We start from the raw sequence: 13,359 nt of genomic DNA on the forward strand, positions 1-13,359 counted from the left end.
ACACAGAGAAAATACTCAGTAACTGTTCGGTTGTATACTGTCTTAAGTAGTGATTCTTCTTTGGGATCATCTTTGTGAAGAGTTGGCAAAAACCTGGTTATTTATAGAGATTTTGGAATATTGGATATGAGTTCCATCCTATTCTTGGCTTGGGCAGCTAGACCAGACCTGCAGTTCTCTCAAGTCTCATCCAGGCACAGTCTTGTCCCCACAAGGTAGCCCCAAGCATCCTTCCACCTAGAGATAGAACGACTACAAGTCCCGGAATGCGCCGCGCTCAGGACCCGGGCGGGGGCGAGCGGATTTCGCACTGATGTCACCCTCCTGGGGCGGGCGGAGGGGGAGGGCGGGGCCGAGGGGCGGGCCGGGAGGCGGTGGAGCGCGCTGGTGCTGATGCAGGATGGCTGAGCGCGCAGGAGCCCGGGAGGTCTGAGCCGGGCGAGGCTCGCTCCCTGCGCATCGCCTTGTCCGCCCTCCGCGTGGTCGCGGGCAGGTGGGCCGGGGGCGCAGGGCAGCGGCAGGGCAGGCCTAGGGCAGGAGGTCTGCAGCCAGCCGGGCGAGAAGCCGATAGGGTGCCCACCTTCCCGGTCTCCGAGCGACCCGAGCTGCCCAGCTGGCCGAGTTCGCGATGACCTGCTGAAAAGCGTCGTGGGAGGCTGCAGGAGGCGGCCTAGCTGCGGGCGGTGCGGTTCGTGGCCTCCTCGTTTGTGGTGCCCAGCCCCGACCCCCCACCCATCCCCGCGCCCCCTCCCTGCGGCCGGCCGAGATGGCGGATCCAGCCGAATGCAGCATCAAAGTGATGTGCCGGTTCCGGCCCCTCAACGAGGCGGAGATACTCCGAGGGGACAAATTCATCCCCAAATTCAAAGGCGACGAGACCGTGGTGATCGGGGTAAGTGGTCCGGGCGTCTGGCCTCCCCTTCTTCCCGCCGCAGCCCGGCGCCCAGACGCCCTAACGGAGCGGAGAATTCGGGCCGCCCCTTCGGACATTCCTGCGGGGCTGCCCTCCTGGGTGGACACGACGGGAGACCCCTCTTGCCCCACCCAATGGTTCCTTCTCTGGCTGGTGGAGGGGATACTGGGGACAGCGAGGCGGGCCCTGGGTGGCGGGGGTGGGGGTGGGGGGCGAGGAAGGGCTCGGATCCGCCATTGTTCACGGGGTGGGGGCCCGGGTGGGCCTATTGTTCCCCACACTCGCCTCCGCGTGGGTAACGTGTTCGGATTGCCCTCTAGCCCGGTGCCCAGGCTCCCCCTTAAAAGTATAAGCTCTGCAACCCACAAATGGCATCAGTTTGATTTAGCAAACATTTTGTTTCTTTGCATCACCTTAGCATAAAAGAAAAGAAAGAAAGAAAGAAAGAAAAAAAAAGAAAGAAAAAGGAAAAATCCTAGCCTTGGCTGACTTGGAGCTTCTGCAGTCTTGTAGTGGTGGCTGCCCGGGATGTTTCACCTTGCTCCGCGAGTTGAAGGTGGAGGGTGGAGGGGCACACTGGTGGTCTTGATGTACTCGGAAGGCCTGGTGTGCCTCCTTCTGCTTCCTGTCACTCCAGGCTGCCCTGTATGTGTGCCTTCCCTGCAGGGACGATCCCTCCCCCTCCCCCGCACACACACCTGGTGTCCACACACCCTCTGATGTGGGTTGCGCTGGGTGGAGAGGAGTCGGTGAGAAGAGGGAGTCCAGAGAGCAATCAAATAGCCCCTGTGTGCTAAAGAAGTTGTTACTGTGTGTTGCTGGAGCCCCTTCTGTCTTGATCACCTTGTCTCCCTTATTTCCCCTCCCCCAACTCCGCTCCCTCTTTGCAGCTCGGGCTGCTGGTGGTAGTGAGGAATACCAGTGATTTTTAGTTCTTAAAGGAATATGTCAAACGAAATAAATCTGCCTAGCCTCTTCTCCCGTTCCCGGTTCTCTGTCCCTACAGTGAGTGGCTGACGGTGCCCCCTTTGTATGGAAGTCGCGTGGGGAGGGACCGAGTTAATGTGAGACACTAGGTCCCTGCTGACACGTTCCTGGCAGCCCGCTCCAGGCTGCTGATGCAGCCTTCCCGTCCCTAGCATTGATTAAGTGATGTCATCCTGATCACTGAGCATGCTCCAACTAACCCCCTCCCCCCTTATCCCCCCCAAGTGACTAGTGTATTTAGGTCAAGTGATTGACAGGTGACAATTTTCTGAGGGTCTCTTACGAAGAATCCCGGCCTTTCTCAGTCTCCAGAGGCCTACTTTTACCAGTCCAGGCTCTACCCAGAATCTTTGGCAAGGTTGTCTGCTGCAGTCCTGCTAAAGGCCCTGGGACTAGCAGGTGCTGGCTTGTAACGGTAAATGGGCGCTCTCTGCAATAGAGGTCCCTTGGCAAGGCTTTGGCATCGAGGTTTTAACTTATACCTAGTCTAAGAGCACAGTTCCTCTTGAATACCCCTTCCCTCTTCATTTTCAACCTATCTGGAAATCCTGACCTCCAAATGCGTTGTGGATGAACATTCATTTTGAGACTTGACCTATGAGGGAAGGAGAAGGGGTTTTCTCTCTGCTTAGTGTTAACTTGTAGAAAAAATGTATTTGCTACAGTTATTGACAGAAGGAAATTCTACAGTTAATGGCATATATGGGTTAGTGATATGGTTAGAGCTTTCAATGAGAGTGTGCCCAGTCTGATCCTCTATTTCACATAGAGTGGGAGTTGCTGGGAACATCTAGTTCCTGCCCCTTGCCTTGTAACATTTTTTTTTAAACAAAATATGCATGCTCTTGTGACCCTGTCACCTTCTCATCAGAGGCTTTAAAGTTCTCACCATCTTCCCTACTGCTGCTTCTTCCCCTCCCTTTTTCCCATTCCGACTTACTTCTCCATTCCACAAAGTGCATTGTCTTTGATCTGTGTGTGCAGAAATGGTTAATTTTAGAGTTCTTTCTTTAATACTATGACATTGAGTATATATTTTTTCCCATATAAATATGCATGCTATTGACTAAATTAGACTCCCACATAAATGAGAAATATAAACAAAAATTGTTGATGCAAATACACATGTTGCTCTTCATTTGGAAAGCAAGAATTGATCATCCTAGTATAATACTTTAATAAAGTGGACACTTTTTTTTTTTTAAAAAGGAAAACTTTTTGTTGAAATAAAGCCTTCATTTTTGGGGTGATTGTGGTGGGGATGGAACCCAGGCCTTTGTGCTTAGGCAGGTGTTCTACCATTAAGCTACATCCCAGTCCCAGAAATAAAGCATTCATATAGAAAAATGTTATCACTAAGTGTACAGCTTGATGACTTTTTACAAAGTAAATGCTCCCTACAACCACTTTACAGACCAAGAAACAGACATTTCAGCACCTTAATGTCTATTATTCCTTCCAGTCCTTAATTTCCCTTGACTTAGGGTAACCACTATTCTGACTTATGATTAGTTTTATTTTTTTATTTTATATACATAAAATTCTATATACATATAATTCTATATCTCTTTTATGTTCATTGTGATCAGCATTATTCTCAACAAAATTTATCCTTATTCTGTAGTATTCCATGATACAAATATATCTATTTATTTATCCATTAATTATTTATAGATAATTGGATAGTTTTCACTTTGGGGCTAGTCTGGATAGTGCTGCTATAAATGTTACTGTATGCTTTTTTTTTTTTTTTTTTTTTTGGTGAGATAGAGTATAGAACAAAAGATTGCCAGATGCTATAGTGTGTTGAGACTTGGATTGGCTCATGCTAGAAACTTTTCTGTTCCTAATTAATAACATGGATCTAAAGACAGTTCTGGAAGCTTGTATTCTGTTTTATACTCCAGGTAGATAGACATTAAGTTGGTTCAGTTAGAACCTGTCCCAGGAGGGTTCTCAGAAATCCAGGTATGTACCCATTTTCACTGAGTAGAGAGTCCAGTTAAGAATGAATTTTGGTGGAGTTAGCTATTAGTCCGAATTCAGAACCACAGAAATTCCTTATTTTTGAAACTAAGTTTACTTTTTTTTCCCCCTAAGTTTGCTTTTTTCTTTAAAGTCCTGTTCAATTGTTATGGAAGTGTATGCCGAGGGAGAAATTTTGTAGGTAGAGATTCTAGACTTCTCTTTTAAGAAAATGGCCTTTCTTGGAGGAATCAACTCCACCATTCCTATGCAAAAGCTTTTATTCCCTGACCTTTAATCTCACCCACTTTTAAACCCTTTGAAGTATTTATTTTGTATATCATCTCACAGTTTTTCCCCTTCGATTATTGATTATTATTTGTTTTGATCGCAGATCTGGGACCATTGTAAGCCATGTGTAGAGATAAGGATTACTCATGTTGTGCTTCTTTGTACTTCTCAGGACCTTGTTCGTGGAAGGCACTTAAATATTTATTGATCTCTTTGTTGATTCTGGAAATCCTCCCTTTGACATACTTACTTTATGGAACTTTGATTGTAGGCTGTGGGAAGTAGTTATAACAGTTTTAAAGAGAAATGCCATTCTTCTGAGTAGATCTGATAAAATAACATTATACTAAGAATGTTATAAGAGTATTGGGAATAAACTGCATTCAGCTTTATTAAAAATTAGGAGAGTTAATGGCATTGACAGTGAGCTAGAAGTGGAGGGTGGGGTGGGCTAGCCATTAGGGAAGGAGCTCCTTTCTGCAACATATCAACTCTTCAGAGAAAAGTATTAGGGTTATAGCATTCCTCAGAGTAGTCCTCTATTAGCTGCTAAAAGTCCTGGCGAGTCATCCATTACTTCAGGCTCTGCCTAGTGGTTTTGAAGTGACTGTGTTGATGGAAGATCTCTGACTTGATGAGTTCCCAGTAGTTATTTGAAGAAGTCTTTCTCATTTCAGTTTTTTCTTGTTGGGTTTTTCTCTTGTTTGCAGTCCTGAGACTCCAAGTCTTGCTAATGTCTAGTGCTTCCTCCTGAGACAATCTAAGCTCTGACCTGTTTGAGAGCTACAACAAAATATTAGACCCAACCCTGAACTGGACAGTGGTAAGGACAGTGACCTTGGTCACAAGAAGCTTAGATTAGTTCTCAGCAGAGGATGGACAGGGAAAGGAGGGCCTGGGACAGAGACCAAATCAGGTCTGATTAGCATTTTGGAGATTAAGGACTAAAAAAGTAAAGACATATGGCTACATCCTAGAACTTTTCTTTTGGTCCACAAATACAGGTAATTACAGGTCTTTCAAAGTAAGAACATTAAATTTTAAAATGTGTATAGTAATATCATTTTTTTTAGAGTACAGCTCTATGATTTTGATATATACCCAGGGTTTGGCAGCTCTCCTGTAGTAGTGCTTTATTGTTGCTCTAACAAATGACCACACATTTAGGGGCTTAAAGTAACAAAATTTATTATCTCATAGTCTCTATAGATCAGTAGGGCAGCTGGCTTCTCTTCTTTGCATCTCAGAAGGTCAAAATCCAAGTGCTGGCAGGGTTGTGTTCTTTTCTGGAGGGTCTAGGGAGAATCTAGGTATTGCTCATTCAGGTTGGTGGCAGAATTCACTTCCTTGTAGGTCTGATATCCCTTTTCCTGCTGAATATTAGCTAAAAGCTGTTCTTAGCATCCAGAAGCCACAACGTTATCCTAGCTGCCTGACCCCCCTTCCTCCGTCTTTAAAACCAGCAACTGTGGATTGAGTCCTCATTCTCTGAACCTCTCCTGTCACTGACTCTTCTGCCTCTGTCTTCCATTTTTGAGATCCCATGTGATTACATGGAGCCCCTTCCCCCAATAATCTGAGTTAGTCTTAAGGTCAGTGATGAGCAACCTTAATTGCTTCTTTATTTCCATGTGCAAAGTCCCTTTTACCATGTACCATTAACATACACATAAATTCTGGAGCCTAGAGGGTGTGGATGTCTTTGGGGCTTACTATACACCATCATAATTGAGATACAAAACAGTTCTATTGACTCCCCCCTTTGAACCCCCCAAAAACCCTCACATGTGTTCTTTTCTGTATAATTTTGCCTTTTCCAGATTGTCATAAAATGGAATCATATATTGAGAAGTATCTTTTCTGAGTCTGGGTTCTTTTGCTTAATGATTCTTTTGAGATTTACTTGTGTGTTACTTGTTTACTTATTTATTTTTATATAGTAGTTTTCTACTATACAGACATACCACAGTTTATTTGTCCATTCCCCTGTGGAGGGACATTTGAGTTGTTTCCATTGTGGAGTGATTATGAGTAACGCTACTATAAACCTTTGTGTATATATTTTGTGTGAGCATAAAATTTTGTTCCTCTTGGGTAAATGCCCAGAAGTGAGATTGCTGGATCATATGGTAACTATATGTTTAATTCTATAAGATATTGCCAATCTGTTTTCCAAAGTGGTGGTACCATTTTGCCTTCTCATCTAAAAGCAATAACATCTTAAGCCAAAGTTTTAAATAGTTTAGTCAGTCACTTTGACGTACATTCTAATTTAGTAGTGTCAAGATATATCAGTCCTTCATTCCTCTGTGCCCTAAATTCAAAGATGTTCTATACCCTGTAAATGCATTCGTGGTTTCCTATGGGTATACCCTCAAATCCTGGAATGAGTGAACACAATAGAGTTGCTATAATCAGGCTCACATCACTGGTGACCATGCATTATTCACAATGAGCACACAGTCAGTGCTATATTAATGAAGGGGAAAATAGAAGCAGGTGGAAAAGTCTTGAGTATGGGTCCATTAGCTTTCTGTGGGGCTTTTTTTCAAGAGTGTTTCTCTGGGCCTTGATTTTTGTCATATTTATAGTAGAGATAATTACCTATCTCCCAGGATCATCATGATGAAATAAATGAAGTGGTCAAGTGTCTGACACAGAGAAGATGCTCAATAAGGGTTAATTATTTCCCATGTTTCCTGTTATAATAATTAATTATAAATTATCCTCATTTCCAGAATTAGCTTTGCTCCCCAAATTACAACCCTACTCTGTCCTCTGGAAATCCTTCTTGCATTCTGAATATTTCTTAGGCTTTATTCACCCTGTTCTCCAGCTTGGAATAAGCCACTCTTTTAATTTTATTTGCCACATTGAAGGCAAAGCTCATTTAGTTACATTTAGTTTTAGACTCCATTAGCTGTTCTTTTTATTTGCAATGCTCATGTATAAAATTGTGTGTGTTCCTCACATAAGAGAGAAGCTTCTTGGGCCATAGCTTTTTTTTTTTTAATGTTTTTGTCTATTTTACTATAGTTGTATAGTTGCTTAGTAAATTAATCTTGGTTTACGGTTCTTATTTTTGCTCCCTGGCATCAAGTCTTCACAGATGCTGATTTTCTTTAATAACGTGGGTATCACTGGAGATTTCCCTCTGCCTCCACCTGGGTGTATCTCCCACATCTCCCCAACTTAATGATAATGTTTTACATTCTCAGTTCTTCTCTCCTATTTAAAATTGGATCCCTCCCCACCTGTGGTTTCTCTTTGGTTCTTAAATTTCTCACCTGGGTCTTCTTATTAAAAAAGCAAAAACAAAACGACCTACTCCCTAATGGTTTCTGTTGAATTTGGGGGAAAAAAAAGCCCCTTAGCTGATCCAGTTTCACCTTATTTCTCCTAGGCTTTTTCATAAAGTCTTATTTTATTTTAATTTTTGGCAGAGATAGCTCTATCCTTGATGTATATCATCCAACTTCCTTTTAAGAGGAATTGAGTTGTGAATTTGTAAAACTCACAGAGAGCCAGGGAGAAAATAGAGTCCATCTTAGCATCTCTCCAGCACCAAACCTGGGATGAGTTAGATAGTCCATCATGAACTCTTAGCTCGGCTGTTTCTTAGCTCTATGAACGAGGGAAAATTCTTAAACCACACTAAGTTTCAGTTTCTGCATCTGTAAAATTGGGATAACAGCAGTCTCCCTCTAGGGTATTGCGATGTTTAAACAGCTAACTGCACAGAGTATTGAGCATAGTGGCTGGTCCACAGGAAGCCTTCAGAAAATGTAAGACCCACCTATGGCTAGTTCTCTGCATATTGTCAGATTGACTCATCTTGGGATGGTCTAGACCCTCCCTCATTTTCCTGGTACCCCCAGATGCTTCTGTGGGGTCTTCTAGGCCTTTGGTACTCCAGGCCACCCTAGCCTTACCCCATGTCTTCTTATCTGTGCTTCTGCTCTCCCCCCCAAAGATTAGGATGTTCATTGCCTGCCCCCTTCCCCCAGCTGCTCATACCAGGCTCCTGTGCCTGGGGTGATGGTCTTCAAAGTCCCCCTGCATGTCAGGCATCCTTTGCTCATCCATCTCCTCCCTCAGCACCTCCTCTGAGTCTTTTCCTGACCAGTAGTCCTTTCCACCCCACCTCCTGCCAGTGAGTGGTCATCTCTTCCCCTGTACTCCCCCGAGTAATGCATTTCCTTTATTTGGATAAATGTGTCCTTTTCTTCATTTAGGCTGAAAACCCCTTGAGGGCAAGAAATTGTGTCCCATTTATTCCTTCTCCCAGGCTGGGAACAGTGAGTGCCTGGAAGGGAATAGTTGCTCAGCACAAGATGTCCTTGGAAAGAAGTGACAGTGCTGCCCCTCTGGCTGCCTAGCCTGAGGTTATTTGCTTGGTTCTCCACCTTGACCTCTGTCTGCTCTGGCAACTGGTCTTTCCTACTTTAAGGGTCTTTATGGTTTTGTTGTTATTGTCTTTAGACAATAGCTTTTATGGGTTGGGGATAGCTCAGTTGGTAGAGTGTTTGCCTTGCATGCCCAAAGCCCTGGGTTCAATCCCCAACACCCACCCCGCCCCCATACACACATTAAAAAAAAGCTTTTTCTTGGGTGGAGTGGGGGTGTGTGTCCTAATATATTGCAAACTCATTGGGGGAGAAATAAAGGAATTTAGACTAGGTAGAAAACCATGAAGAAGAAAGTAAAAACATGTGATATCACTAACCAGAAAATACCACTGCTAACATTTTATTATAATTAACATCTCTTTGCTATTCTTACCACACACATTTTGTTTTAAAACATATATGATTTTATAAGTTCTAAAATTCATAAATTTCAGACAACATTTTTCAAGATTTCTTATAATTTCATTATTGTCCAATCAAGATGTTAGTTAACTGCTTCCCACTGAGAGTATTTGTTTTTTCTGTATTTTTTTCCTGTGATTAACATAAGTGCACCACTCCTGTTTGTACATTTCCTAGTTTTTTTCTTAGAATACATTTCTAGAATTGCTGGGTAAATGGTTATAGACGATTTTAAGGCATCCCCAGTTTTGAGAGGGAGCAACTTAGAGATGGGGAATTGTGCTCTGTTTTATAGTCGCACTTCTCTGCTCACTCTGTGGAATCACTGCCAGTTTGTCTCATAAGGCATCCACTGCTGTGCTAAATTAAATTCTTACCAAGAGCGTGTGCTTCGTCATGCACTGTTAACCCCTAGATCCAGAACACGGCGATGCCTTCAGACTTTTAATGTAAACCATAGGATTTTGTAAGCTGTCTCTTGTCAGTTTCAATATCCCAAAGGATGCTGTTTCTTGGAGGTGATCAAAAGCTAAATTTCTCTCTTGAGGCTGACAGAAATAGAGGCCAAGACTGTAGTTTTAAAGAAAAATAGTGTGGATGCACCCTTTCTTGTCAGTGCTGACATTAAATCATCTGGGCAGTGAGGAACTGAGGGATAAAATACCCTCTCAGAGAGAGAGAGCTGCTGCTTTCCCCTTGCCTAGGTTTCTAGGTACTCTTTAGAAGTAATATAAAATTTGAAATGTACCACAAAGTGGAAAGAATAACAAAGTGTACCCCATGTACCTATCAACCAGTCTTAGCTATGATCAGCAAATGGGCAGCCTAACTTTTCCTATTCTCCTTGCTTTACCCCAAACTCATTAGAGTTCTTCCAGGCAAAAATCTCACATATCACATCATTTGTTCCAGAACACTTCAATATGTATTTCTAAAACGTCAGGACTCTATTTTAAAACATAACCACAAACATTATCATAACTAAAATATTAACAATAATACCTTACTGACAAGTCTCCATTGCCTCACAAATTTCCTCTTGCAGTGGGTTTGTTCAAACCTGAATGCCAGGTACTATGGATTTCCAGCGAGGAGAAGGAAATGCTCATGCACATTAACTTGAAACAACAGGAGGCGGCTTTCTCTTGATGGACTCCTCTTTGTAGAGGCTGTGGCGGTGGGAACACTCACAGAGCCATCAGGGCTAATCAGGATTCCCCAACCATCTCCCCAATAGCATCATGTCCCAGTTATCCTTTTAATCAACCCACGTCAGCGTTGCAAAGTCACCTGGAAGGCTATTGAGAGCTTCATGCCTTATGGCTCTTCCCTGCTGCTGTTTGCCTTGGCCTTAGTCAGTTTGTGCAAATGTTTAGGGAAACAGGCAGATGTATTTCATTTGTCTTCAAACCTCAGGATTCACCCTGAGGTAGCAGCTACCAATCTGAAAGAATCTGGAGCAATTATTTTAGGTGTGCCTAGGTGATTTTTGTATGGCCTTTTCAGGTAGCAAAGGCCTATCTTGATGTGAATTGAATATTGGAAAATACATCTTCAGGGATGAGGGAGAAACACGGAAGGAAGAACAGAATTCAGTGCAATAGAATACTTTAGGGAAAAAAGTTTGTAATTTTTTTTTTCATATTTCTTACTCCTTTCCTCTTTAAAAACAAAAACCAAAAAACAAAAACAACCTTCAAAAGGAGGCAGGGTTGAAGGAAAAAGTACGAATAAACAAATCCCAATAATTTATGTTTTAACACTTTGTAGGGTATGGTCTTGACAGGTACAGATAAATAATATTATTTTGGAAGCATTACATGGCTCTGGATTGACAAATCTCAAGGACTCTTCCCCAGTCTCTCTCATGAGTGATCTTTTCTATTTCCAGCTTTTCCTTTTGCCTCCTATGGCAACGCAGAACAGTCTGCTCAATTCTCTGAGGAGATTATATCATAGTTTTTCTCAAAAACGACCTGTCTGGCACCCTACTCCTCAGAGATTATTGATTTTCACCTGGGAACCTGGGTAAATAACAGCTCCATTTGACATTAGAAACTTTGGATAGTTATGGGGGAAGGGACTTCAGTTTCCCTTTCAAACCTATCTCCTGCCCAGAGAGAGGGACAAAAGCTAGTCTGATTGGTCATTGTTGAAACCTCCCTTGGTCCTGGTTCCTGATGGGCAGGATCCAGAATGAAATGTCCACGCGTCCTGTGGTTGGCCTCTGTGGTCAGCTGACCTCCCCAGAGTCTGGCTTTATGGGCTGGTCTCCAGGGGTTGTTTCCTGCCTCCTCTCTACATGCAGCCCATGGATCAATTAGACTGGGTCCATAGATTCAGGCTCATCTGAGCTGAGCTCAAGTTCAGGACAGGCTGGGCTGCAGGATGGTGGGATGCCCAAGTGTAGAAAATAGAAAGAGCACCTGAGCCTCCTTATCTGGGTCTTTGGTCAGGCTCTGTATTGAGATGATGGATGCAGGGGCCTTTCCTGGATGATGCTTGGATACCTTGTGTGCCATTATTCCTGAGAAGAGCAAACTTACCTTCCTAGCAGGAAGGGCAGAGGAGTCAGCTGACTGTTAGAGGAGGCTGAGGCATTCTTAGGTCCCAGCTCCATCATGACACTATGAAATCCTTCTAAGTACTAATAGTTTGTTTATGTAACGTATGTGAAATGTAGACTTTAGAAAGGAAATGTTGAGCCCTTTGGTAAAAACTATTTAAGAGAACAATACAACCTACTAATTATGTGTTCAAACAAGTATGGAAAAAAACACCCAAAGCACTATTTTCCTGAGTAACAACATTTGCTTACCATGCTGTTAAATTTCCCTTAGTAAGTGTGGTTCCTGGTAAAGACTGGCTTGAGGATCTATTTTATTTTATTTCTTTTTATTTTTTGGGACCAGAGTTTGAACTCAGAGGGGCTTAATCACTGAGTCACATCTCCAGCCCTTTTTATTTTTTAATTTTGAGTGAGAATTTCACTAAATTGCTGAGGGCCTTGCTAAGTTGCTGAGGCTATCTTTGAACTTGTGATACTCCTGTCTCAGCCTCCTGAGCTACTGGGATTATAGACATGAGCCACCACCCCTGGCTGAGGATCTATTTTAAATAGCATTTTGTGATCTAAACATTTAGCCAGAAGAGTTTACAAAGGGAAAACATACATTTATTTGATACTTCCTTTCTTAGTTCTATAAAAAGAAGTTAAAGGGATAATATGGATTAATGGAAAACTTTACCTTAAATGAGCTCATTATTACTACAAACAATGGTTTCCTTTTTGAAAGGGGTATTTTATGCACTGTCAAGGTTTTGGAGCTTCCTCTAGTTGTTCAATCTGATGGCCACCAGTCACATTTGCCTACTGAGTACTTGCAACGCGTGTAGTCCAAATTGGGATGTTTGGTCGATATAAAATGTACACCAGATTTTGAAGACTTCACTCAAACAAAAGACTGTCAAATACTCATACTCATACTCTTCGTATTTATATGTATTGAAATGATAATATTTGGGATGTTTTGAATTAAGTAACATTCATAAGATGAATTTTACCTCCTCTTTGCTGTTTTTTAAAAAATGTGACTAGTAGAAAAAATTGTAATGTGTGGCTTGCGTTTATGTCGGCATTATATTTCTCTTGGATAGCACTGTTCTAAAATATAGATGCCGTGTTCTGATTTTGCATTTGTTAATTTGAATTCCACTTCTGTATAATGAAGGCCTACTGTCTAACAAGCTTAGTTCTAAGCTCTGTGGATTTGCTAGGGTGCTTAAGGCAGGAAAGATCCCTGCCATCAATATGAAGGAATAGTAATAATAATTAGCAAAAATCCTTTAAAGTGGAGTGGAAGCAAAGCCTTATTGGAGTTACAGAAAGGGACAACTCGATTCTCTTCTGGGAGGCGTTAGGCAGGACCATTTGGTTCCTAACCTTGAAGTTGGGGTAGGAATCCACTTTACAAATGTAAAATTTGCTTTAGATACTTTGCAGTTCTACAGAGCTGCTTTACATATTTCAGATTTGAGGACTGTTGAGAAGGGAGTGTGCCACAGCCCAGCTGGCCCTTTCCTCTCCTGTCACCTCCAGCAGGTACCGCGGTTACCGCCGAGCACACCAGGGAGGAACCCCACGGTCCGGCGCCCTCTAATTAAGGGCAAGCCATTTGGGACCGCGGGGTTGCGCTGTGTTTGCAGTGGGTGACGTGGGTGACCTGGAGAACACCAAAAGGTGCCTCGGTCTCGCCATCAGCCGGCGTGCGTGGGGCTTCCAGGCCGCGGGTGTCGCCCCTGCGGGTGTCGCCCCTGCGGGTGCCGCGGCAGCTCCTCGGTGTCGCCTCCCCGGGAGGGCTGTTTTCAATTTCCAGGCAAGAAGCGCCTCAG

At 43.2% G+C, this 13,359-nt stretch overlaps 1 protein-coding gene across 1 annotated transcript in view; it reads left to right on the top strand.

Moving 5' to 3' along the window:
- The first annotated feature begins 360 nt into the window (after positions 1 to 360).
- Kif5c (kinesin family member 5C) overlaps positions 361 to 13,359 on the top strand; it is a 151,415-nt gene continuing 138,416 nt past the window's right edge. The window contains exon 1 of the mRNA XM_005315817.5: positions 361 to 892. Within this exon, the coding sequence (XP_005315874.1) occupies positions 767 to 892 (126 nt within the window). The 5' untranslated portion in view covers positions 361 to 766. The remainder of the gene's footprint in view (positions 893 to 13,359) is intronic.

This window comes from Ictidomys tridecemlineatus, chromosome 7, assembly GCF_052094955.1.
Source record: "Ictidomys tridecemlineatus isolate mIctTri1 chromosome 7, mIctTri1.hap1, whole genome shotgun sequence".
Lineage (NCBI taxonomy): Eukaryota > Metazoa > Chordata > Mammalia > Rodentia > Sciuridae > Ictidomys > Ictidomys tridecemlineatus.